Source organism: Rutilus rutilus (assembly GCF_951802725.1).
Source record: "Rutilus rutilus genome assembly, chromosome: 10".
NCBI lineage: Eukaryota > Metazoa > Chordata > Actinopteri > Cypriniformes > Leuciscidae > Rutilus > Rutilus rutilus.
In genome coordinates this window covers 39,444,821-39,469,101 of record NC_140215.1, presented here as the reverse complement: position 1 = coordinate 39,469,101, position 24,281 = coordinate 39,444,821, and the positions used below count along the sequence as shown (strand labels likewise).

The following is a 24,281-nucleotide window of genomic DNA, read 5'->3' as shown; positions in this document are numbered from 1 at the left end:
TACTTGCATGGATTCACATCGCAAATCAATCAGCAATTGAAAAATTCAGATTCAAATTCTAGACATGCCCCTTTGTCTCTTGATGTCAGTCTCCAGTAGAGATCCATTTCCTGGAGAGTTTAGGTGTAGGAGTTTAGTCATAATTACAACTTGTAACTTGTGGTAGAACTCCGACTTGTACCACGTGATCGCTGTACCACCTGACCACTGCAGATTCAATCATCTCGTAATTACGGTAATTATTACGACGTCCAACCCTAATCAAACACACCTGAACAAGCTAATCAAGGTCTTCAAGATTAGGCTATATTAGAAAGCTGCAGGCAAGTGATATTCATTAGGGTTGGAGTTACCCAGACCCCCAATTGGATCTTCAAAAAGTGTTTTAAACTCTTCTGATAGCGTTTGTTGTGGGACTCAGCTGATATTTTGATGCAGCAACAGGGGTCTTTCTTTGTAGTTTTGTGGTCCTTGCTGTCCGCCCCCCTCCTGACTCACTAATTCAGTGCATCTTCCAGCAGAGTTGATTTTGAGATTGCAGGTCGAGAGGATGACAGCTCAAGTGTATTGCTCATTTAGTGCTGTTTTATTGTGTCTGTCTGCTTGTTTAAGCACAACAGACGCTGGAGTCCTAGGTGAGAAGTTGTTTTAGCTTCATTACGCAGCCTGCAGAAGTGCATAAATAAAGTGCCTTACAAAATTTGATTTCAGACACATCTGCTTACAAAAATACAGTACAGACGTCAAGTGGAAGTTCATCTTTGTGTGTTGGTTTAGTTTTAATAATAAGCAACGTATAAATATGCAAACTGTCGTAACTTTATGCATTTTTCATTGTACAAGTAAAACCCATATAATCACTAATAGGCATTTTTGTTTACTGTTAAACACGAACATTAGTGTTATAATATGGCTGCAAAATTGTTACCGGACTGTATCAATCCTGAGTTTAAACTTTTGCCTAAAGTTTTTTTTGTTTGTTTTGTTTTAACAAATGCATAAGCCTACAATATAACGTGGGGAGCTAATTATAACCGATAACTCTGCGTTTTACATATATAGTGGGTTTCTATGTTTGTTTTGTTTTCTGTTGAGTAGCTTATTAAAATGCTAAAAAGGAAATGAGGGTGGTCATGGGGATGGCATCATTTTTGAAGATGTACACCAGTAAATTTGTATACAACATATTAACTGATTTCTATCAGCATTGCACTATTACTCACTCTACTACAGTGGGGTAGGTTGTAACTTCACGCTCAGTCTTTGAAACCGATTGATGCAGTTTAGTGAAAAATGGTAGACTTCTAAGCTACTTGACTTGAAGCAGATAAATGTGTGAATATTATAAAGTTTGAGACTCATTGCAAAACCCCTGACTTGCAAATGCTGAAGCAAACTTTTACAGTACTTCCTGGTCTCCCCTAATGATCCTCTTCTGTAGTGTCTGGTCAGTGTCCGGCGATGCTGACGGTCGTGCCCTCCCGACGAGGATGCACTTCTGATAGAGACTGCTCTGGAGGACACAAATGCTGTCAATTTCCCTGTGGGGCTGCGTGTGTGCCGCCTGTTTTCAGTGAGTTTTAATTATTGATGCATGCTATACGTCTTCCAGAAAAAAACCCCTGAACAAATGTTTTCACTCAGGAATTGCTAGTAAGTTTCACAAATAATTGCAAAGAAACTGCAAGTAACACATTGACCTAAACGTGAAACTATGAAGTAGATGGACTGAATATTCCGGTAAATCCTCCTACGATCATCTCTTCTTTTTTTTTTCATACAGTGTACGAGACATTCAGTATTCAGTGATGTGGTTTCTCTGTCATGTGTCCCTATAACAGCAAAGGCAGGGGAGTGTCCAAGCACAAAGTCTGGAACAGGAATGTGTGCAGAGTTGTGTTACTATGACAGTGACTGTCCGAACAATGAGAAATGCTGCAGCAATGGATGTGGACATCAGTGTATGGATCCATTTGCAGGTATTTGTTATTATATTAGTGTTTGGGTCAGCTTCCTCATTTCAGTTTGTCTTGTTTTATAATTAATCGTTCTCAATGTAAAAAGTATTCAGCCAATAGCACAGGATGGCTTTACAAAATTAATTCATGTGATTAATTAATACGATCATGATTAATAATTAAGAGGTGTAAAACTTGGTATTTGGGTTTTGTGCTGTATCTGAGACTGAATGCCTCTAAACGGACTGACTGAAGTTGACTATCTGTATCCATCCAGTGAAGCCTGCAGCCGAACCGCCGAAGCCTCCAGGAAAGCCTGCAGCTGAACCTCCAAAGCCTCCAGGGAAGCCTGCAGCCGAACCTCCGAAGCCTCCAGGGAAGCCTGCAGCCGAACCTCCAAAGCCTCCAGTGAAGCCTGCAGCTGAACCGCCGAAGCCTCCAGGGAAGCCTGCAGCCGAACCGCCGAAGCCTCCAGGGAAGCCTGCAGCCGAACCGCCGAAGCCTCCAGGGAAGCCTGCAGCCGAACCTCCAAAGCCTCCAGTGAAGCCTGCAGCTGAACCTCCGAAGCCTCCAGTAAAGCTTCCAGTGGAGCCTTCTACCGAAGAGCCGGAGCCTTCTGCCGAACTGCCGGAGCCTTCTGCCGAACTGCCGGAGCCTTCTACCGAACTGCCGGAGCCTTCTGCCGAACTGCCGGAGCCTTCTGCTGAACTGCCGGAGCCTTCTACCGAACCTCCGGAGCCATCAGACGAACTGCCAGTGATGCCTCCAGTGGAACCCCCGAAGCCTGCAGCCAAGCCTCCAATGAAGCCTGCAGCCGAACCCCCGAAGCCTCCAATGAAGCCTGCGGCCGAACCCCCGAAGCCTCCAATGAAGCCTGCAGCTGAACCCCCGAAGCCTCCTGTGAAGCCTGCAGCCGAACCGCCCAAGCCTCCAATGAAGCCTGCAGCCGAACCCCCGAAGCCTCCTGTGAAGCCTGCAGCCGGACCGCCCAAGCCTCCAATGAAGCCTGCAGCCGAACCTCCAAAGCCAACTGACCCTTATGGCAAATGTCCTGGCCATAAGTAATGTGGCTATGCATGCAGTTAACTGTGCTGATTTAACCATTGGATGTATGGTGTTTTCCCTGTTTATCACCAAATAAATCTCACACTTGTAAGACCATTTCCTCTCTTTTTTTCTTTTCTTTTTTTAAGTGGGAAAACAAGGAATTAGATTTTTGTGTTCCAGTGTTAGTTTGGCTGTTCTCTCACATAATGGCTCATTGGAATCAATGCGTGAGATCCCACTCTCCAAAGCCGTGCCTCCTTCAAAACGCTTGAAAACACACAGCAGAGTCTGTAAAGTGTCAAAGGTCGAAAGACTGCACTAAATTGCCTCATGTCTAAAATGCATAACATTATAGTGATAATGAACGTAAACAACTTGCAGTGCTCTAGTTGTACCACCTGACTGATGCAGATTCAGTTTGGCGTTGATAGTGTTGACATGGAAACTTCTGAATCCAAATGCAATGTTTGGACGAACAATTCTGTGAAGTTTCAACCAGTATTGTCTATTGACCAATAGTCTTCTGCATTCTGAAGCATTTTAGTGAAATTGTGTCTTCTAGTGGTCGTTTTATTTTAGGAAGTTGCAACTTCAAGCCTATTAACAGATGATCCCTTTAGTTACCTGCGACCAAATGAGTTCTGAATGCCTGTAACGCCGCGTTCACACTGCACAATTTTCAAAGTAGTCGAGTCACTGTTCTTTTCACACTGCACGACTATCTGGGTTAACGTTCAGTTGCTGCTGTGTGCACGATGCACCGATGACAGTTTCACACTGCATGACTATACAAAAGAAAGAATCGCTGACAACTGTCTGGTCTGCAAACTGCGTTTCACAACCAAACCCACGCAAGAAGTGGCAGGAGAAGTCGTGGCCGAGAGGTTAAGGCGATGGACTTGAAATCCATTGGGGTCTCCCCGCGCAGGTTCGAACCCTCTTCGTCTGTTTGCGACAGGAATTGTGACATCCAGGAGCTTTGTACGAGCTGCATTTTTTTTTTTTCTCTAACACAGAAAACTGGGCAACCCACATCTCTTTTCAAGCCTGAAGTGAGCAGGTTTTTGTGTAGGTGAAGACGTCGTTGAACTCCTTTTTGCCAACACAATATGTTAGCTGAGTGCATCCTCTGCTGCTCACATCCACATTGATGGTTGGCCCGGGTGTCCTCTGCTGCTCACTTCCAGAAAGGAAAATAGCATGTGACTCACTACCACTATCACTGACTCACTTTCAAGAGCAGTCGTGACCGAGAGGTTAAGGCGATGGCCTCGAAAACCATTGGGGTCTCCCCACGCAGGTTCGAACCCTGCTGACTATGTGACTCCTTGTCACTTTGTCTGATTGTGACATCCAGGATCTTTGTACGATCTGCTTTTTTTTTCCGAACACGGACATTGGGCTCTTTTCAAGCCTGAAGTGGGCATCGTTTCAAAAGGCCCAGATCATATGTGATTTTGGCCATTCTATTCAGGCTGTCGGAGCAATGGCTTTGGCATCCCCCGACAACTTCACGGCCTTCATGTTGTGCAGCTCAAGAGTCGCCGCATTATATTTTATGGAGAATCTTGGATATTAGTGTTTTGAAATGTTGCATTCGTTCTCTCTTAGAAAAGTCAAACAGAAACCTACTCATTATGTCCCAGTTGCTCTTTTGTCGAAACCACCTTAGAGTTAGCAACATGCCACGAAAAAAAAACTCCACTCTTTCAATGTCAGTGTTCCTAGCTTTGGAAGGAGCAGCCTATCTCTCTCGTCCCTTTATAAATTGTGGTCTTCATCCTTTAATACCACAAACTTTAAGCTGACAAAGCATGAACACTTTAGGGGGAAAGTGCTGTTATATCCCTAGGGTGGCTGTTCCCTGGCGAAAGCCCGGCTAGCTCAAATGGTAGCGCCTTGGACTTTTAATCTGAAGGTCCAGGGTTCAAGTCCCTGTTCGGGCGAAGGTTTGTTGCAGACCTCCCCTAATCTCTTGCTGTGCTCTTCCCAGCCTTTGAGAGAGGTGGTCTTCCTCTTCAAGATTAAGATGTGGCGGGGTTATTTCCCAGCATTTGGTGTTGTTTTGCCTGCTGTAATGCTTGGTTACTAGGGACTTTAAGCAACAGCTGCTGATGGAACGGCAAAGAGCTAAAGAGCGCAAAAATCACTAAGCAACAGTAAAGAGGATGGCGTAGGGGTAATTTAATCATCAGACAAAATACAAAAAAAGGAAGTGATTTTAAAAAGGAAGAGAAGGGTTGCTTTTGGCATTTAATGATATACAGAAGCGATTACAATGCCACATAACCTAAAACATAACATTAATATTCTTAATCTGTCACGTAGTAACGACTACGGCAAATCAGCTGTTCTCCCGTAGTAGACGGTTACAGTAGAACGTCGCGAGGTAGCAGTTAATGTCGCGCGTGCGCAATAGAACGACAGAATGCCGTTCCACCAGAGGCTGTTGCTCAAAGACCCTACTGTCTAGGCAAGCGGTGGTGGGGGACTTTGAGAGAACTGAGCTGAAGCTTGCCGTTGACTCTGTATGTGCAGGCCCGGGGCAAGTGGAAAGATTGCTTTCTCGCCATAGCATTTAGTACTCTGCGTTGTGCCCGCAGCATCCCCAGTCCAAATCCGGATCATGGCATCTTTTCGTGTAGGTGAAGACGTTGTTGAACTCCTTTTTGCCAACACAATATTTTCGCCATCCACATTGATAGTTGGCCCCAGGTGTTCTCTGAGCATGTGACTCACTGGCAGGAGTAGTCGTGGCCGAGAGGTTAAGGCGATGGACTTGAAATCCATTGGGGTCTCCCCGCGCAGGTTCGAACCCTGCCGACTACGTGGCTCCCCGTCACTTTGTCTGTTTGCGACAGGAATTGTGACATCCAGGAGCTTTGTACGAGCTGCTTTTTTCTCTAAAACGGAAAATTGGGCAACCCACATCTCTTTTCAAGCCTGAAGTGAGCAGGGTTTTGTGTAGGTGAAGACGTCGTTAGTTTATAAATAAGTGTTTTGGCACACCTGTCCGAGTGACGCTACAAATTCTTCTAAAATCGGATTTTATTTCGGGCATGTTAAATTAGCGTTCGACAAACGCGAACAACCTTTTATTTATATACACTCACAATAACAATTAAATGTTGTGCTTTTGTAAAATAAAGAAAACAAACAGGGTGCGCTTTCTGCCGTCTCGGTCTCCGTCACAGAAATTAACCAAAATTCTATAGGCTACTTGCCTCGGTCACGATAAGAAATATGTCTATAGAAAGCTTGAGTGAACAAATATTATCTGATTATGCAAATATGCAAATCCATATGAAACCATCCAATATTAAATTGGCTATGATATAACCATGGCTGTGTATTCCCCTATATTCACTACAGTGGCTGGAAACATTGTTTTCATTCATAATTACTTGCATGGATTCACATCGCAAATCAATCAGCAATTGAAAAATTCAGATTCAAATTCTAGACATGCCCCTTTGTCTCTTGATGTCAGTCTCCAGTAGAGATCCATTTCCTGGAGAGTTTAGGTGTAGGAGTTTAGTCATAATTACAACTTGTAACTTGTGGTAGAACTCCGACTTGTACCACGTGATCGCTGTACCACCTGACCACTGCAGATTCAATCATCTCGTAATTACGGTAATTATTACGACGTCCAACCCTAATCAAACACACCTGAACAAGCTAATCAAGGTCTTCAAGATTAGGCTATATTAGAAAGCTGCAGGCAAGTGATATTCATTAGGGTTGGAGTTACCCAGACCCCCAATTGGATCTTCAAAAAGTGTTTTAAACTCTTCTGATAGCGTTTGTTGTGGGACTCAGCTGATATTTTGATGCAGCAACAGGGGTCTTTCTTTGTAGTTTTGTGGTCCTTGCTGTCCGCCCCCCTCCTGACTCACTAATTCAGTGCATCTTCCAGCAGAGTTGATTTTGAGATTGCAGGTCGAGAGGATGACAGCTCAAGTGTATTGCTCATTTAGTGCTGTTTTATTGTGTCTGTCTGCTTGTTTAAGCACAACAGACGCTGGAGTCCTAGGTGAGAAGTTGTTTTAGCTTCATTACGCAGCCTGCAGAAGTGCATAAATAAAGTGCCTTACAAAATTTGATTTCAGACACATCTGCTTACAAAAATACAGTACAGACGTCAAGTGGAAGTTCATCTTTGTGTGTTGGTTTAGTTTTAATAATAAGCAACGTATAAATATGCAAACTGTCGTAACTTTATGCATTTTTCATTGTACAAGTAAAACCCATATAATCACTAATAGGCATTTTTGTTTACTGTTAAACACGAACATTAGTGTTATAATATGGCTGCAAAATTGTTACCGGACTGTATCAATCCTGAGTTTAAACTTTTGCCTAAAGTTTTTTTTGTTTGTTTTGTTTTAACAAATGCATAAGCCTACAATATAACGTGGGGAGCTAATTATAACCGATAACTCTGCGTTTTACATATATAGTGGGTTTCTATGTTTGTTTTGTTTTCTGTTGAGTAGCTTATTAAAATGCTAAAAAGGAAATGAGGGTGGTCATGGGGATGGCATCATTTTTGAAGATGTACACCAGTAAATTTGTATACAACATATTAACTGATTTCTATCAGCATTGCACTATTACTCACTCTACTACAGTGGGGTAGGTTGTAACTTCACGCTCAGTCTTTGAAACCGATTGATGCAGTTTAGTGAAAAATGGTAGACTTCTAAGCTACTTGACTTGAAGCAGATAAATGTGTGAATATTATAAAGTTTGAGACTCATTGCAAAACCCCTGACTTGCAAATGCTGAAGCAAACTTTTACAGTACTTCCTGGTCTCCCCTAATGATCCTCTTCTGTAGTGTCTGGTCAGTGTCCGGCGATGCTGACGGTCGTGCCCTCCCGACGAGGATGCACTTCTGATAGAGACTGCTCTGGAGGACACAAATGCTGTCAATTTCCCTGTGGGGCTGCGTGTGTGCCGCCTGTTTTCAGTGAGTTTTAATTATTGATGCATGCTATACGTCTTCCAGAAAAAAACCCCTGAACAAATGTTTTCACTCAGGAATTGCTAGTAAGTTTCACAAATAATTGCAAAGAAACTGCAAGTAACACATTGACCTAAACGTGAAACTATGAAGTAGATGGACTGAATATTCCGGTAAATCCTCCTACGATCATCTCTTCTTTTTTTTTTCATACAGTGTACGAGACATTCAGTATTCAGTGATGTGGTTTCTCTGTCATGTGTCCCTATAACAGCAAAGGCAGGGGAGTGTCCAAGCACAAAGTCTGGAACAGGAATGTGTGCAGAGTTGTGTTACTATGACAGTGACTGTCCGAACAATGAGAAATGCTGCAGCAATGGATGTGGACATCAGTGTATGGATCCATTTGCAGGTATTTGTTATTATATTAGTGTTTGGGTCAGCTTCCTCATTTCAGTTTGTCTTGTTTTATAATTAATCGTTCTCAATGTAAAAAGTATTCAGCCAATAGCACAGGATGGCTTTACAAAATTAATTCATGTGATTAATTAATACGATCATGATTAATAATTAAGAGGTGTAAAACTTGGTATTTGGGTTTTGTGCTGTATCTGAGACTGAATGCCTCTAAACGGACTGACTGAAGTTGACTATCTGTATCCATCCAGTGAAGCCTGCAGCCGAACCGCCGAAGCCTCCAGGAAAGCCTGCAGCTGAACCTCCAAAGCCTCCAGGGAAGCCTGCAGCCGAACCTCCGAAGCCTCCAGGGAAGCCTGCAGCCGAACCTCCAAAGCCTCCAGTGAAGCCTGCAGCTGAACCTCCGAAGCCTCCAGGGAAGCCTGCAGCCGAACCGCCGAAGCCTCCAGGGAAGCCTGCAGCCGAACCGCCGAAGCCTCCAGGGAAGCCTGCAGCCGAACCTCCAAAGCCTCCAGTGAAGCCTGCAGCTGAACCTCCGAAGCCTCCAGTAAAGCTTCCAGTGGAGCCTTCTACCGAAGAGCCGGAGCCTTCTGCCGAACTGCCGGAGCCTTCTGCCGAACTGCCGGAGCCTTCTACCGAACTGCCGGAGCCTTCTGCCGAACTGCCGGAGCCTTCTGCTGAACTGCCGGAGCCTTCTACCGAACCTCCGGAGCCATCAGACGAACTGCCAGTGATGCCTCCAGTGGAACCCCCGAAGCCTCCAGTGAAGCCTGCAGCCAAGCCTCCAATGAAGCCTGCAGCCGAACCCCCGAAGCCTCCAATGAAGCCTGCGGCCGAACCCCCGAAGCCTCCAATGAAGCCTGCAGCTGAACCCCCGAAGCCTCCTGTGAAGCCTGCAGCCGAACCGCCCAAGCCTCCAATGAAGCCTGCAGCCGAACCCCCGAAGCCTCCTGTGAAGCCTGCAGCCGGACCGCCCAAGCCTCCAATGAAGCCTGCAGCCGAACCTCCAAAGCCAACTGACCCTTATGGCAAATGTCCTGGCCATAAGTAATGTGGCTATGCATGCAGTTAACTGTGCTGATTTAACCATTGGATGTATGGTGTTTTCCCTGTTTATCACCAAATAAATCTCACACTTGTAAGACCATTTCCTCTCTTTTTTTCTTTTCTTTTTTTAAGTGGGAAAACAAGGAATTAGATTTTTGTGTTCCAGTGTTAGTTTGGCTGTTCTCTCACATAATGGCTCATTGGAATCAATGCGTGAGATCCCACTCTCCAAAGCCGTGCCTCCTTCAAAACGCTTGAAAACACACAGCAGAGTCTGTAAAGTGTCAAAGGTCGAAAGACTGCACTAAATTGCCTCATGTCTAAAATGCATAACATTATAGTGATAATGAACGTAAACAACTTGCAGTGCTCTAGTTGTACCACCTGACTGATGCAGATTCAGTTTGGCGTTGATAGTGTTGACATGGAAACTTCTGAATCCAAATGCAATGTTTGGACGAACAATTCTGTGAAGTTTCAACCAGTATTGTCTATTGACCAATAGTCTTCTGCATTCTGAAGCATTTTAGTGAAATTGTGTCTTCTAGTGGTCGTTTTATTTTAGGAAGTTGCAACTTCAAGCCTATTAACAGATGATCCCTTTAGTTACCTGCGACCAAATGAGTTCTGAATGCCTGTAACGCCGCGTTCACACTGCACAATTTTCAAAGTAGTCGAGTCACTGTTCTTTTCACACTGCACGACTATCTGGGTTAACGTTCAGTTGCTGCTGTGTGCACGATGCACCGATGACAGTTTCACACTGCATGACTATACAAAAGAAAGAATCGCTGACAACTGTCTGGTCTGCAAACTGCGTTTCACAACCAAACCCACGCAAGAAGTGGCAGGAGTAGTCGTGGCCGAGAGGTTAAGGCGATGGACTTGAAATCCATTGGGGTCTCCCCGCGCAGGTTCGAACCCTCTTCGTCTGTTTGCGACAGGAATTGTGACATCCAGGAGCTTTGTACGAGCTGCATTTTTTTTTTTTCTCTAACACAGAAAACTGGGCAACCCACATCTCTTTTCAAGCCTGAAGTGAGCTGGTTTTTGTGTAGGTGAAGACGTCGTTGAACTCCTTTTTGCCAACACAATATGTTAGCTGAGTGCATCCTCTGCTGCTCACATCCACATTGATGGTTGGCCCGGGTGTCCTCTGCTGCTCACTTCCAGAAAGGAAAATAGCATGTGACTCACTACCACTATCACTGACTCACTTTCAAGAGCAGTCGTGACCGAGAGGTTAAGGCGATGGCCTCGAAAACCATTGGGGTCTCCCCACGCAGGTTCGAACCCTGCTGACTATGTGACTCCTTGTCACTTTGTCTGATTGTGACATCCAGGATCTTTGTACGATCTGCTTTTTTTTTCCGAACACGGACATTGGGCTCTTTTCAAGCCTGAAGTGGGCATCGTTTCAAAAGGCCCAGATCATATGTGATTTTGGCCATTCTATTCAGGCTGTCGGAGCAATGGCTTTGGCATCCCCCGACAACTTCACGGCCTTCATGTTGTGCAGCTCAAGAGTCGCCGCATTATATTTTATGGAGAATCTTGGATATTAGTGTTTTGAAATGTTGCATTCGTTCTCTCTTAGAAAAGTCAAACAGAAACCTACTCATTATGTCCCAGTTGCTCTTTTGTCGAAACCACCTTAGAGTTAGCAACATGCCACGAAAAAAAAACTCCACTCTTTCAATGTCAGTGTTCCTAGCTTTGGAAGGAGCAGCCTATCTCTCTCGTCCCTTTATAAATTGTGGTCTTCATCCTTTAATACCACAAACTTTAAGCTGACAAAGCATGAACACTTTAGGGGGAAAGTGCTGTTATATCCCTAGGGTGGCTGTTCTCTGGCGAAAGCCCGGCTAGCTCAAATGGTAGCGCCTTGGACTTTTAATCTGAAGGTCCAGGGTTCAAGTCCCTGTTCGGGCGAAGGTTTGTTGCAGACCTCCCCTAATCTCTTGCTGTGCTCTTCCCAGCCTTTGAGAGAGGTGGTCTTCCTCTTCAAGATTAAGATGTGGCGGGGTTATTTCCCAGCATTTGGTGTTGTTTTGCCTGCTGTAATGCTTGGTTACTAGGGACTTTAAGCAACAGCTGCTGATGGAACGGCAAAGAGCTAAAGAGCGCAAAAATCACTAAGCAACATTAAAGAGGATGGCGTAGGGGTAATTTAATCATCAGACAAAATACAAAAAAAGGAAGTGATTTTAAAAAGGAAGAGAAGGGTTGCTTTTGGCATTTAATGATATACAGAAACGATTACAATGCCACATAACCTAAAACATAACATTAATATTCTTAATCTGTCACGTAGTAACGACTACGGCAAATCAGCTGTTCTCCCGTAGTAGACGGTTACAGTAGAACGTCGCGAGGTAGCAGTTAATGTCGCGCGTGCGCAATAGAACGACAGAATGCCGTTCCACCAGAGGCTGTTGCTCAAAGACCCTACTGTCTAGGCAAGCGGTGGTGGGGGACTTTGAGAGAACTGAGCTGAAGCTTGCCGTTGACTCTGTATGTGCAGGCCCGGGGCAAGTGGAAAGATTGCTTTCTCGCCATAGCATTTAGTACTCTGCGTTGTGCCCGCAGCATCCCCAGTCCAAATCCGGATCATGGCATCTTTTCGTGTAGGTGAAGACGTTGTTGAACTCCTTTTTGCCAACACAATATTTTCGCCATCCACATTGATAGTTGGCCCCAGGTGTTCTCTGAGCATGTGACTCACTGGCGGGAGTAGTCGTGGCCGAGAGGTTAAGGCGATGGACTTGAAATCCATTGGGGTCTCCCCGCGCAGGTTCGAACCCTGCCGACTACGTGGCTCCCCGTCACTTTGTCTGTTTGCGACAGGAATTGTGACATCCAGGAGCTTTGTACGAGCTGCTTTTTTCTCTAAAACGGAAAATTGGGCAACCCACATCTCTTTTCAAGCCTGAAGTGAGCAGGGTTTTGTGTAGGTGAAGACGTCGTTAGTTTATAAATAAGTGTTTTGGCACACCTGTCCGAGTGACGCTACAAATTCTTCTAAAATCGGATTTTATTTCGGGCATGTTAAATTAGCGTTCGACAAACGCGAACAACCTTTTATTTATATACACTCACAATAACAATTAAATGTTGTGCTTTTGTAAAATAAAGAAAACAAACAGGGTGCGCTTTCTGCCGTCTCGGTCTCCGTCACAGAAATTAACCAAAATTCTATAGGCTACTTGCCTCGGTCACGATAAGAAATATGTCTATAGAAAGCTTGAGTGAACAAATATTATCTGATTATGCAAATATGCAAATCCATATGAAACCATCCAATATTAAATTGGCTATGATATAACCATGGCTGTGTATTCCCCTATATTCACTACAGTGGCTGGAAACATTGTTTTCATTCATAATTACTTGCATGGATTCACATCGCAAATCAATCAGCAATTGAAAAATTCAGATTCAAATTCTAGACATGCCCCTTTGTCTCTTGATGTCAGTCTCCAGTAGAGATCCATTTCCTGGAGAGTTTAGGTGTAGGAGTTTAGTCATAATTACAACTTGTAACTTGTGGTAGAACTCCGACTTGTACCACGTGATCGCTGTACCACCTGACCACTGCAGATTCAATCATCTCGTAATTACGGTAATTATTACGACGTCCAACCCTAATCAAACACACCTGAACAAGCTAATCAAGGTCTTCAAGATTAGGCTATATTAGAAAGCTGCAGGCAAGTGATATTCATTAGGGTTGGAGTTACCCAGACCCCCAATTGGATCTTCAAAAAGTGTTTTAAACTCTTCTGATAGCGTTTGTTGTGGGACTCAGCTGATATTTTGATGCAGCAACAGGGGTCTTTCTTTGTAGTTTTGTGGTCCTTGCTGTCCGCCCCCCTCCTGACTCACTAATTCAGTGCATCTTCCAGCAGAGTTGATTTTGAGATTGCAGGTCGAGAGGATGACAGCTCAAGTGTATTGCTCATTTAGTGCTGTTTTATTGTGTCTGTCTGCTTGTTTAAGCACAACAGACGCTGGAGTCCTAGGTGAGAAGTTGTTTTAGCTTCATTACGCAGCCTGCAGAAGTGCATAAATAAAGTGCCTTACAAAATTTGATTTCAGACACATCTGCTTACAAAAATACAGTACAGACGTCAAGTGGAAGTTCATCTTTGTGTGTTGGTTTAGTTTTAATAATAAGCAACGTATAAATATGCAAACTGTCGTAACTTTATGCATTTTTCATTGTACAAGTAAAACCCATATAATCACTAATAGGCATTTTTGTTTACTGTTAAACACGAACATTAGTGTTATAATATGGCTGCAAAATTGTTACCGGACTGTATCAATCCTGAGTTTAAACTTTTGCCTAAAGTTTTTTTTGTTTGTTTTGTTTTAACAAATGCATAAGCCTACAATATAACGTGGGGAGCTAATTATAACCGATAACTCTGCGTTTTACATATATAGTGGGTTTCTATGTTTGTTTTGTTTTCTGTTGAGTAGCTTATTAAAATGCTAAAAAGGAAATGAGGGTGGTCATGGGGATGGCATCATTTTTGAAGATGTACACCAGTAAATTTGTATACAACATATTAACTGATTTCTATCAGCATTGCACTATTACTCACTCTACTACAGTGGGGTAGGTTGTAACTTCACGCTCAGTCTTTGAAACCGATTGATGCAGTTTAGTGAAAAATGGTAGACTTCTAAGCTACTTGACTTGAAGCAGATAAATGTGTGAATATTATAAAGTTTGAGACTCATTGCAAAACCCCTGACTTGCAAATGCTGAAGCAAACTTTTACAGTACTTCCTGGTCTCCCCTAATGATCCTCTTCTGTAGTGTCTGGTCAGTGTCCGGCGATGCTGACGGTCGTGCCCTCCCGACGAGGATGCACTTCTGATAGAGACTGCTCTGGAGGACACAAATGCTGTCAATTTCCCTGTGGGGCTGCGTGTGTGCCGCCTGTTTTCAGTGAGTTTTAATTATTGATGCATGCTATACGTCTTCCAGAAAAAAACCCCTGAACAAATGTTTTCACTCAGGAATTGCTAGTAAGTTTCACAAATAATTGCAAAGAAACTGCAAGTAACACATTGACCTAAACGTGAAACTATGAAGTAGATGGACTGAATATTCCGGTAAATCCTCCTACGATCATCTCTTCTTTTTTTTTTCATACAGTGTACGAGACATTCAGTATTCAGTGATGTGGTTTCTCTGTCATGTGTCCCTATAACAGCAAAGGCAGGGGAGTGTCCAAGCACAAAGTCTGGAACAGGAATGTGTGCAGAGTTGTGTTACTATGACAGTGACTGTCCGAACAATGAGAAATGCTGCAGCAATGGATGTGGACATCAGTGTATGGATCCATTTGCAGGTATTTATGTTATTATATTAGTGTTTGGGTCAGCTTCCTCATTTCAGTTTGTCTTGTTTTATAATTAATCGTTCTCAATGTAAAAAGTATTCAGCCAATAGCACAGGATGGCTTTACAAAATTAATTCATGTGATTAATTAATACGATCATGATTAATAATTAAGAGGTGTAAAACTTGGTATTTGGGTTTTGTGCTGTATCTGAGACTGAATGCCTCTAAACGGACTGACTGAAGTTGACTATCTGTATCCATCCAGTGAAGCCTGCAGCCGAACCGCCGAAGCCTCCAGGAAAGCCTGCAGCTGAACCTCCAAAGCCTCCAGGGAAGCCTGCAGCCGAACCTCCGAAGCCTCCAGGGAAGCCTGCAGCCGAACCTCCAAAGCCTCCAGTGAAGCCTGCAGCTGAACCTCCGAAGCCTCCAGGGAAGCCTGCAGCCGAACCGCCGAAGCCTCCAGGGAAGCCTGCAGCCGAACCGCCGAAGCCTCCAGGGAAGCCTGCAGCCGAACCTCCAAAGCCTCCAGTGAAGCCTGCAGCTGAACCTCCGAAGCCTCCAGTAAAGCTTCCAGTGGAGCCTTCTACCGAAGAGCCGGAGCCTTCTGCCGAACTGCCGGAGCCTTCTACCGAACTGCCGGAGCCTTCTGCCGAACTGCCGGAGCCTTCTGCTGAACTGCCGGAGCCTTCTACCGAACCTCCGGAGCCATCAGACGAACTGCCAGTGATGCCTCCAGTGGAACCCCCGAAGCCTCCAGTGAAGCCTGCAGCCAAGCCTCCAATGAAGCCTGCAGCCGAACCCCCGAAGCCTCCAATGAAGCCTGCGGCCGAACCCCCGAAGCCTCCAATGAAGCCTGCGGCCGAACCCCCGAAGCCTCCAATGAAGCCTGCAGCTGAACCCCCGAAGCCTCCTGTGAAGCCTGCAGCCGAACCGCCCAAGCCTCCAATGAAGCCTGCAGCCGAACCCCCGAAGCCTCCTGTGAAGCCTGCAGCCGGACCGCCCAAGCCTCCAATGAAGCCTGCAGCCGAACCTCCAAAGCCAACTGACCCTTATGGCAAATGTCCTGGCCATAAGTAATGTGGCTATGCATGCAGTTAACTGTGCTGATTTAACCATTGGATGTATGGTGTTTTCCCTGTTTATCACCAAATAAATCTCACACTTGTAAGACCATTTCCTCTCTTTTTTTCTTTTCTTTTTTTAAGTGGGAAAACAAGGAATTAGATTTTTGTGTTCCAGTGTTAGTTTGGCTGTTCTCTCACATAATGGCTCATTGGAATCAATGCGTGAGATCCCACTCTCCAAAGCCGTGCCTCCTTCAAAACGCTTGAAAACACACAGCAGAGTCTGTAAAGTGTCAAAGGTCGAAAGACTGCACTAAATTGCCTCATGTCTAAAATGCATAACATTATAGTGATAATGAACGTAAACAACTTGCAGTGCTCTAGTTGTACCACCTGACTGATGCAGATTCAGTTTGGCGTTGATAGTGTTGACATGGAAACTTCTGAATCCAAATGCAATGTTTGGACGAACAATTCTGTGAAGTTTCAACCAGTATTGTCTATTGACCAATAGTCTTCTGCATTCTGAAGCATTTTAGTGAAATTGTGTCTTCTAGTGGTCGTTTTATTTTAGGAAGTTGCAACTTCAAGCCTATTAACAGATGATCCCTTTAGTTACCTGCGACCAAATGAGTTCTGAATGCCTGTAACGCCGCGTTCACACTGCACAATTTTCAAAGTAGTCGAGTCACTGTTCTTTTCACACTGCACGACTATCTGGGTTAACGTTCAGTTGCTGCTGTGTGCACGATGCACCGATGACAGTTTCACACTGCATGACTATACAAAAGAAAGAATCGCTGACAACTGTCTGGTCTGCAAACTGCGTTTCACAACCAAACCCACGCAAGAAGTGGCAGGAGTAGTCGTGGCCGAGAGGTTAAGGCGATGGACTTGAAATCCATTGGGGTCTCCCCGCGCAGGTTCGAACCCTCTTCGTCTGTTTGCGACAGGAATTGTGACATCCAGGAGCTTTGTACGAGCTGCATTTTTTTTTTTTCTCTAACACAGAAAACTGGGCAACCCACATCTCTTTTCAAGCCTGAAGTGAGCAGGTTTTTGTGTAGGTGAAGACGTCGTTGAACTCCTTTTTGCCAACACAATATGTTAGCTGAGTGCATCCTCTGCTGCTCACATCCACATTGATGGTTGGCCCGGGTGTCCTCTGCTGCTCACTTCCAGAAAGGAAAATAGCATGTGACTCACTACCACTATCACTGACTCACTTTCAAGAGCAGTCGTGACCGAGAGGTTAAGGCGATGGCCTCGAAAACCATTGGGGTCTCCCCACGCAGGTTCAAACCCTGCTGACTATGTGACTCCTTGTCACTTTGTCTGATTGTGACATCCAGGATCTTTGTACGATCTGCTTTTTTTTTCCGAACACGGACATTGGGCTCTTTTCAAGCCTGAAGTGGGCATCGTTTCAAAAGGCCCAGATCATATGTGATTTTGGCCATTCTATTCAGGCTGTCGGAGCAATGGCTTTGGCATCCCCCGACAACTTCACGGCCTTCATGTTGTGCAGCTCAAGAGTCGCCGCATTATATTTTATGGAGAATCTTGGATATTAGTGTTTTGAAATGTTGCATTCGTTCTCTCTTAGAAAAGTCAAACAGAAACCTACTCATTATGTCCCAGTTGCTCTTTTGTCGAAACCACCTTAGAGTTAGCAACATGCCACGAAAAAAAAACTCCACTCTTTCAATGTCAGTGTTCCTAGCTTTGGAAGGAGCAGCCTATCTCTCTCGTCCCTTTATAAATTGTGGTCTTCATCCTTTAATACCACAAACTTTAAGCTGACAAAGCATGAACACTTTAGGGGGAAAGTGCTGTTATATCCCTAGGGTGGCTGTTCCCTGGCGAAAGCCCGGCTAGCTCAAATGGTAGCGCCTTGGACTTTTAATCTGAAGGTCCAGGGTTCAAGTCCCTGTTCGGGCGAAGGTTTGTTGCAGACCTCCCCTAATCTCTTGCTGTGCTCTTCCCAGCCTTTGAGAGAGGTGGTCTTCCTCTTCAAGATTAAGATGTGGCGGGGTTATTTCCCAGCATTTGGTGTTGTTTTGCCTGCTGTAATGCTTGGTTACTAGGGACTTTAAGCAACAGCTGCTGATGGAACGGCAAAGAGCTAAAGAGCGCAAAAATCACTAAGCAACAGTAAAGAGGATGGCGTAGGGGTAATTTAATCATCAGACAAAATACAAAAAAAGGAAGTGATTTTAAAAAGGAAGAGAAGGGTTGCTTTTGGCATTTAATGATATACAGAAACGATTACAATGCCACATAACCTAAAACATAACATTAATATTCTTAATCTGTCACGTGGTAACGACTACGGCAAATCAGCTGTTCTCCCGTAGTAGACGGTTACAGTAGAACGTCGCGAGGTAGCAGTTAATGTCGCGCGTGCGCAATAGAACGACAGAATGCCGTTCCACCAGAGGCTGTTGCTCAAAGACCCTACTGTCTAGGCAAGCGGTGGTGGGGGACTTTGAGAGAACTGAGCTGAAGCTTGCCGTTGACTCTGTATGTGCAGGCCCGGGGCAAGTGGAAAGATTGCTTTCTCGCCATAGCATTTAGTACTCTGCGTTGTGCCCGCAGCATCCCCAGTCCAAATCCGGATCATGGCATCTTTTCGTGTAGGTGAAGACGTTGTTGAACTCCTTTTTGCCAACACAATATTTTCGCCATCCACATTGATAGTTGGCCCCAGGTGTTCTCTGAGCATGTGACTCACTGGCGGGAGTAGTCGTGGCCGAGAGGTTAAGGCGATGGACTTGAAATCCATTGGGGTCTCCCCGCGCAGGTTCGAACCCTGCCGACTACGTGGCTCCCCGTCACTTTGTCTGTTTGCGACAGGAATTGTGACATCCAGGAGCTTTGTACGAGCTGCTTTTTTCTCTAAAACGGAAAATTGGGCAACCCACATCTCTTTTCAAGCCTGAAGTGAGCAGGGTTTTGTGTAGGTGAAGACGTCGTTAGTTTATAAATAAGTGTTTTGGCACACCTGTCCGAGTGACGCTACAAATTCTTCTAAAATCGGATTTTATTTCGGGCATGTTAAATTAGCGTTCGACAAACGCGAACAACCTTTTATTTATATACACTCACAATAACAATTAAATGTTGTGCTTTTGTAAAATAAAGAAAACAAACAGGGTGCGCTTTCTGCCGTCTCGGTCTCCGTCACAGAAATTAACCAAAATTCTATAGGCTACTTGCCTCGGTCACGATAAGAAATATGTCTATAGAAAGCTTGAGTGAACAAATATTATCTGATTATGCAAATATGCAAATCCATATGAAACCATCCAATATTAAATTGGCTATGATATAACCATGGCTGTGTATTCCCCTATATTCACTACAGTGGCTGGAAACATTGTTTTCATTCATAATTACTTGCATGGATTCACATCGCAAATCAATCAGCAATTGAAAAATTCAGATTCAAATTCTAGACATGCCCCTTTGTCTCTTGATGTCAGTCTCCAGTAGAGATCCATTTCCTGGAGAGTTTAGGTGTAGGAGTTTAGTCATAATTACAACTTGTAACTTGTGGTAGAACTCCGACTTGTACCACGTGATCGCTGTACCACCTGACCACTGCAGATTCAATCATCTCGTAATTACGGTAATTATTACGACGTCCAACCCTAATCAAACACACCTGAACAAGCTAATCAAGGTCTTCAAGATTAGGCTATATTAGAAAGCTGCAGGCAAGTGATATTCATTAGGGTTGGAGTTACCCAGACCCCCAATTGGATCTTCAAAAAGTGTTTTAAACTCTTCTGATAGCGTTTGTTGTGGGACTCAGCTGATATTTTGATGCAGCAACAGGGGTCTTTCTTTGTAGTTTTGTGGTCCTTGCTGTCCGCCCCCCTCCTGACTCACTAATTCAGTGCATCTTCCAGCAGAGTTGCTTTTGAGATTGCAGGTCGAGAGGATGACAGCTCAAGTGTATTGCTCATTTAGTGCTGTTTTATTGTGTCTGTCTGCTTGTTTAAGCACAACAGACGCTGGAGTCCTAGGTGAGAAGTTGTTTTAGCTTCATTACGCAGCCTGCAGAAGTGCATAAATAAAGTGCCTTACAAAATTTGATTTCAGACACATCTGCTTACAAAAATACAGTACAGACGTCCAGTGGAAGTTCATCTTTGTGTGTTGGTTTAGTTTTAATAATAAGCAACGTATAAATATGCAAACTGTCGTAACTTTATGCATTTTTCATTGTACAAGTAAAACCCATATAATCACTAATAGGCATTTTTGTTTACTGTTAAACACGAACATTAGTGTTATAATATGGCTGCAAAATTGTTACCGGACTGTATCAATCCTGAGTTTAAACTTTTGCCTAAAGTTTTTTTGTTTGTTTTGTTTTAACAAATGCATAAGCCTACAATATAACGTGGGGAGCTAATTATAACCGATAACTCTGCGTTTTACATATATAGTGGGTTTCTATGTTTGTTTTGTTTTCTGTTGAGTAGCTTATTAAAATGCTAAAAAGGAAATGAGGGTGGTCATGGGGATGGCATCATTTTTGAAGATGTACACCAGTAAATTTGTATACAACATATTAACTGATTTCTATCAGCATTGCACTATTACTCACTCTACTACAGTGGGGTAGGTTGTAACTTCACGCTCAGTCTTTGAAACCGATTGATGCAGTTTAGTGAAAAATGGTAGACTTCTAAGCTACTTGACTTGAAGCAGATAAATGTGTGAATATTATAAAGTTTGAGACTCATTGCAAAACCCCTGACTTGCAAATGCTGAAGCAAACTTTTACAGTACTTCCTGGTCTCCCCTAATGATCCTCTTCTGTAGTGTCTGGTCAGTGTCCGGCGATGCTGACGGTCGTGCCCTCCCGACGAGGATGCACTTCTGATAGAGACTGCTCTGGAGGACACAAATGCTGTCAATTTCCCTGTGGGGCTGCGTGTGTGCCGCCTGTTTTCAGTGAGTTTTAATTATTGATGCATGCTATACGTCTTCCAGAAAAAAACCCCTGAACAAATGTTTTCACTCAGGAATTGCTAGTAAGTTTCACAAATAATTGCAAAGAAACTGCAAGTAACACATTGACCTAAACGTGAAACTATGAAGTAGATGGACTGAATATTCCGGTAAATCCTCCTACGATCATCTCTTCTTTTTTTTTTCATACAGTGTACGAGACATTCAGTATTCAGTGATGTGGTTTCTCTGTCATGTGTCCCTATAACAGCAAAGGCAGGGGAGTGTCCAAGCACAAAGTCTGGAACAGGAATGTGTGCAGAGTTGTGTTACTATGACAGTGACTGTCCGAACAATGAGAAATGCTGCAGCAATGGATGTGGACATCAGTGTATGGATCCATTTGCAGGTATTTGTTATTATATTAGTGTTTGGGTCAGCTTCCTCATTTCAGTTTGTCTTGTTTTATAATTAATCGTTCTCAATGTAAAAAGTATTCAGCCAATAGCACAGGATGGCTTTACAAAATTAATTCATGTGATTAATTAATACGATCATGATTAATAATTAAGAGGTGTAAAACTTGGTATTTGGGTTTTGTGCTGTATCTGAGACTGAATGCCTCTAAACGGACTGACTGAAGTTGACTATCTGTATCCATCCAGTGAAGCCTGCAGCCGAACCGCCGAAGCCTCCAGGAAAGCCTGCAGCTGAACCTCCAAAGCCTCCAGGGAAGCCTGCAGCCGAACCTCCGAAGCCTCCAGTGAAGCCTGCAGCTGAACCTCCGAAGCCTCCAGGGAAGCCTGCAGCCGAACCGCCGAAGCCTCCAGGGAAGCCTGCAGCCGAACCGCCGAAGCCTCCAGGGAAGCCTGCAGCCGAACCTCCAAAGCCTCCAGTGAAGCCTGCAGCTGAACCTCCGAAGCCTCCAGTAAAGCTTCCAGTGGAGCCTTCTACCGAAGAGCCGGAGCCTTCTGCCGAACTGCCGGAGCCTTCTGCCGAACTGCCGGAGCCTTCTGCTGAACTGCCGGAGCCTTCTACCGAACCTCCGGAGCCATCAGACGAACTGCCAGTGATGCCTCCAGTGGAACCCCCGAAGCCTCCAGTGAAGCCTGCAGCCAAGCCTCCAATGAAGCCTGCAGCCGAACCCCCGAAGCCTCCAATGAAGCCTGCGGCCGAACCCCCGAAGCCTCCAATGAAGCCTGCAGCTGAACCCCCGAAGCCTCCTGTGAAGCCTGCAGCCGAACCGCCCAAGCCTCCAATGAAGCCTGCAGCCGAACCCCCGAAGCCTCCTGTGAAGCCTGCAGCCGGACCGCCCAAGCCTCCAATGAAGCCTGCAGCCGAACCTCCAAAGCCAACTGACCCTTATGGCAAATGTCCTGGCCATAAGTAATGTGGCTATGCATGCAGTTAACTGTGCTGATTTAACCATTGGATGTATGGTGTTTTCCCTGTTTATCACCAAATAAATCTCACACTTGTAAGACCATTTCCTCTCTTTTTTTCTTTTTTTTTTTTAAGTGGGAAAACAAGGAATTAGATTTTTGTGTTCCAGTGTTAGTTTGGCTGTTCTCTCACATAATGGCTCATTGGAATCAATGCGTGAGATCCCACTCTCCAAAGCCGTGCCTCCTTCAAAACGCTTGAAAACACACAGCAGAGTCTGTAAAGTGTCAAAGGTCGAAAGACTGCACTAAATTGCCTCATGTCTAAAATGCATAACATTATAGTGATAATGAACGTAAACAACTTGCAGTGCTCTAGTTGTACCACCTGACTGATGCAGATTCAGTTTGGCGTTGATAGTGTTGACATGGAAACTTCTGAATCCAAATGCAATGTTTGGACGAACAATTCTGTGAAGTTTCAACCAGTATTGTCTATTGACCAATAGTCTTCTGCATTCTGAAGCATTTTAGTGAAATTGTGTCTTCTAGTGGTCGTTTTATTTTAGGAAGTTGCAACTTCAAGCCTATTAACAGATGATCCCTTTAGTTACCTGCGACCAAATGAGTTCTGAATGCCTGTAACGCCGCGTTCACACTGCACAATTTTCAAAGTAGTCGAGTCACTGTTCTTTTCACACTGCACGACTATCTGGGTTAACGTTCAGTTGCTGCTGTGTGCACGATGCACCGATGACAGTTTCACACTGCATGACTATACAAAAGAAAGAATCGCTGACAACTGTCTGGTCTGCAAACTGCGTTTCACAACCAAACCCACGCAAGAAGTGGCAGGAGTAGTCGTGGCCGAGAGGTTAAGGCGATGGACTTGAAATCCATTGGGGTCTCCCCGCGCAGGTTCGAACCCTCTTCGTCTGTTTGCGACAGGAATTGTGACATCCAGGAGCTTTGTACGAGCTGCATTTTTTTTTTTTCTCTAACACAGAAAACTGGGCAACCCACATCTCTTTTCAAGCCTGAAGTGAGCTGGTTTTTGTGTAGGTGAAGACGTCGTTGAACTCCTTTTTGCCAACACAATATGTTAGCTGAGTGCATCCTCTGCTGCTCACATCCACATTGATGGTTGGCCCGGGTGTCCTCTGCTGCTCACTTCCAGAAAGGAAAATAGCATGTGACTCACTACCACTATCACTGACTCACTTTCAAGAGCAGTCGTGACCGAGAGGTTAAGGCGATGGCCTCGAAAACCATTGGGGTCTCCCCACGCAGGTTCGAACCCTGCTGACTATGTGACTCCTTGTCACTTTGTCTGATTGTGACATCCAGGATCTTTGTACGATCTGCTTTTTTTTTCCGAACACGGACATTGGGCTCTTTTCAAGCCTGAAGTGGGCATCGTTTCAAAAGGCCCAGATCATATGTGATTTTGGCCATTCTATTCAGGCTGTCGGAGCAATGGCTTTGGCATCCCCCGACAACTTCACGGCCTTCATGTTGTGCAGCTCAAGAGTCGCCGCATTATATTTTATGGAGAATCTTGGATATTAGTGTTTTGAAATGTTGCATTCGTTCTCTCTTAGAAAAGTCAAACAGAAACCTACTCATTATGTCCCAGTTGCTCTTTTGTCGAAACCACCTTAGAGTTAGCAACATGCCACGAAAAAAAAACTCCACTCTTTCAATGTCAGTGTTCCTAGCTTTGGAAGGAGCAGCCTATCTCTCTCGTCCCTTTATAAATTGTGGTCTTCATCCTTTAATACCACAAACTTTAAGCTGACAAAGCATGAACACTTTAGGGGGAAAGTGCTGTTATATCCCTAGGGTGGCTGTTCTCTGGCGAAAGCCCGGCTAGCTCAAATGGTAGCGCCTTGGACTTTTAATCTGAAGGTCCAGGGTTCAAGTCCCTGTTCGGGCGAAGGTTTGTTGCAGACCTCCCCTAATCTCTTGCTGTGCTCTTCCCAGCCTTTGAGAGAGGTGGTCTTCCTCTTCAAGATTAAGATGTGGCGGGGTTATTTCCCAGCATTTGGTGTTGTTTTGCCTGCTGTAATGCTTG

At 44.5% G+C, this 24,281-nt stretch overlaps 4 protein-coding genes across 24 annotated transcripts; all 4 read left to right on the top strand.

The window, feature by feature from the left end:
• Nucleotides 1-267: 267 nt before the first annotated feature.
• Nucleotides 268-3,119, top strand: LOC311298736 (uncharacterized protein). Of its 8 annotated transcripts, XM_084421931.1 has the most exons (5): nt 335-635; nt 1,442-1,573; nt 1,645-1,740; nt 1,842-1,979; nt 2,236-3,119. In XM_084421931.1, exons 4-5 carry the CDS (start codon nt 1,883-1,885, stop codon nt 3,021-3,023), a joined length of 885 nt encoding a protein of 294 aa, XP_084278057.1. In that variant the 5' UTR covers nt 335-635; nt 1,442-1,573; nt 1,645-1,740; nt 1,842-1,882; the 3' UTR covers nt 3,024-3,119. The 8 variants fall into 8 exon arrangements, with proteins under 8 accessions (XP_084278050.1, XP_084278055.1, XP_084278057.1 ...); XM_084421924.1 differs by lacking the exon at nt 1,645-1,740 and having other exon boundaries at nt 268-635; XM_084421929.1 differs by lacking the exon at nt 1,645-1,740 and having other exon boundaries at nt 334-635; nt 2,401-3,119.
• Nucleotides 3,120-6,673: 3,554 nt separating this feature from the next.
• On the top strand, nt 6,674-9,537 carry LOC311298735 (uncharacterized protein). Of its 4 annotated transcripts, XM_084421923.1 has the most exons (5): nt 6,728-7,041; nt 7,848-7,979; nt 8,051-8,146; nt 8,248-8,385; nt 8,642-9,537. In XM_084421923.1, the coding sequence occupies exons 4-5, from the start codon at nt 8,289-8,291 to the stop codon at nt 9,439-9,441; spliced, it is 897 nt and encodes a 298-aa protein (XP_084278049.1). In that variant the 5' UTR covers nt 6,728-7,041; nt 7,848-7,979; nt 8,051-8,146; nt 8,248-8,288; the 3' UTR covers nt 9,442-9,537. The 4 variants fall into 4 exon arrangements, with proteins under 4 accessions (XP_084278046.1, XP_084278049.1, XP_084278048.1 ...); XM_084421920.1 differs by lacking the exon at nt 8,051-8,146 and having other exon boundaries at nt 6,674-7,041; XM_084421922.1 differs by lacking the exon at nt 8,051-8,146 and having other exon boundaries at nt 8,840-9,537.
• A 3,556-nt stretch (nt 9,538-13,093) lies between these two features.
• Nucleotides 13,094-15,969, top strand: LOC311298732 (uncharacterized protein). Of its 7 annotated transcripts, none has more exons than XM_084421909.1 (5): nt 13,146-13,459; nt 14,266-14,397; nt 14,666-14,803; nt 15,062-15,588; nt 15,821-15,969. In XM_084421909.1, exons 1-5 carry the CDS (start codon nt 13,375-13,377, stop codon nt 15,947-15,949), a joined length of 1,011 nt encoding a protein of 336 aa, XP_084278035.1. In that variant the 5' UTR covers nt 13,146-13,374; the 3' UTR covers nt 15,950-15,969. The 7 variants fall into 7 exon arrangements, with proteins under 7 accessions (XP_084278033.1, XP_084278035.1, XP_084278038.1 ...); XM_084421912.1 differs by having other exon boundaries at nt 15,062-15,654; nt 15,788-15,969; XM_084421911.1 differs by having other exon boundaries at nt 15,062-15,654; nt 15,755-15,969.
• A 3,573-nt stretch (nt 15,970-19,542) lies between these two features.
• On the top strand, nt 19,543-22,311 carry LOC311298733 (uncharacterized protein). 5 transcript variants are annotated; one of them, XM_084421918.1, is made up of 5 exons: nt 19,578-19,891; nt 20,697-20,828; nt 20,900-20,995; nt 21,097-21,234; nt 21,491-22,311. In XM_084421918.1, exons 4-5 carry the CDS (start codon nt 21,138-21,140, stop codon nt 22,213-22,215), a joined length of 822 nt encoding a protein of 273 aa, XP_084278044.1. In that variant the 5' UTR covers nt 19,578-19,891; nt 20,697-20,828; nt 20,900-20,995; nt 21,097-21,137; the 3' UTR covers nt 22,216-22,311. The 5 variants fall into 5 exon arrangements, with proteins under 5 accessions (XP_084278040.1, XP_084278044.1, XP_084278043.1 ...); XM_084421914.1 differs by lacking the exon at nt 20,900-20,995 and having other exon boundaries at nt 19,543-19,891; XM_084421917.1 differs by lacking the exon at nt 20,900-20,995 and having other exon boundaries at nt 19,592-19,891; nt 21,590-22,311.
• The last annotated feature ends 1,970 nt before the right edge of the window (nt 22,312-24,281 follow it).

Coding starts and splice junctions, on each gene's coding strand:
- LOC311298736 (XM_084421924.1), top strand. CDS start 551: ATGACAGCTCAAGTGTATTGCTCATTTAGTGCTGTTTTATTGTGTCTG. Junction 636..1,441: donor AACAGACGCTGGAGTCCTAG/GTGAGAAGTTGT, acceptor CCTCTTCTGTAG/TGTCTGGTCAGTGTCCGGCG. Junction 1,574..1,841: donor GTGTGTGCCGCCTGTTTTCA/GTGAGTTTTAAT, acceptor TCCCTATAACAG/CAAAGGCAGGGGAGTGTCCA.
- LOC311298735 (XM_084421920.1), top strand. CDS start 6,957: ATGACAGCTCAAGTGTATTGCTCATTTAGTGCTGTTTTATTGTGTCTG. Junction 7,042..7,847: donor AACAGACGCTGGAGTCCTAG/GTGAGAAGTTGT, acceptor CCTCTTCTGTAG/TGTCTGGTCAGTGTCCGGCG. Junction 8,386..8,641: donor GTGTATGGATCCATTTGCAG/GTATTTGTTATT, acceptor GTATCCATCCAG/TGAAGCCTGCAGCCGAACCG.
- LOC311298732 (XM_084421907.1), top strand. CDS start 13,375: ATGACAGCTCAAGTGTATTGCTCATTTAGTGCTGTTTTATTGTGTCTG. Junction 14,398..14,665: donor GTGTGTGCCGCCTGTTTTCA/GTGAGTTTTAAT, acceptor TCCCTATAACAG/CAAAGGCAGGGGAGTGTCCA. Junction 14,804..15,061: donor GTGTATGGATCCATTTGCAG/GTATTTATGTTA, acceptor GTATCCATCCAG/TGAAGCCTGCAGCCGAACCG.
- LOC311298733 (XM_084421914.1), top strand. CDS start 19,807: ATGACAGCTCAAGTGTATTGCTCATTTAGTGCTGTTTTATTGTGTCTG. Junction 19,892..20,696: donor AACAGACGCTGGAGTCCTAG/GTGAGAAGTTGT, acceptor CCTCTTCTGTAG/TGTCTGGTCAGTGTCCGGCG. Junction 20,829..21,096: donor GTGTGTGCCGCCTGTTTTCA/GTGAGTTTTAAT, acceptor TCCCTATAACAG/CAAAGGCAGGGGAGTGTCCA.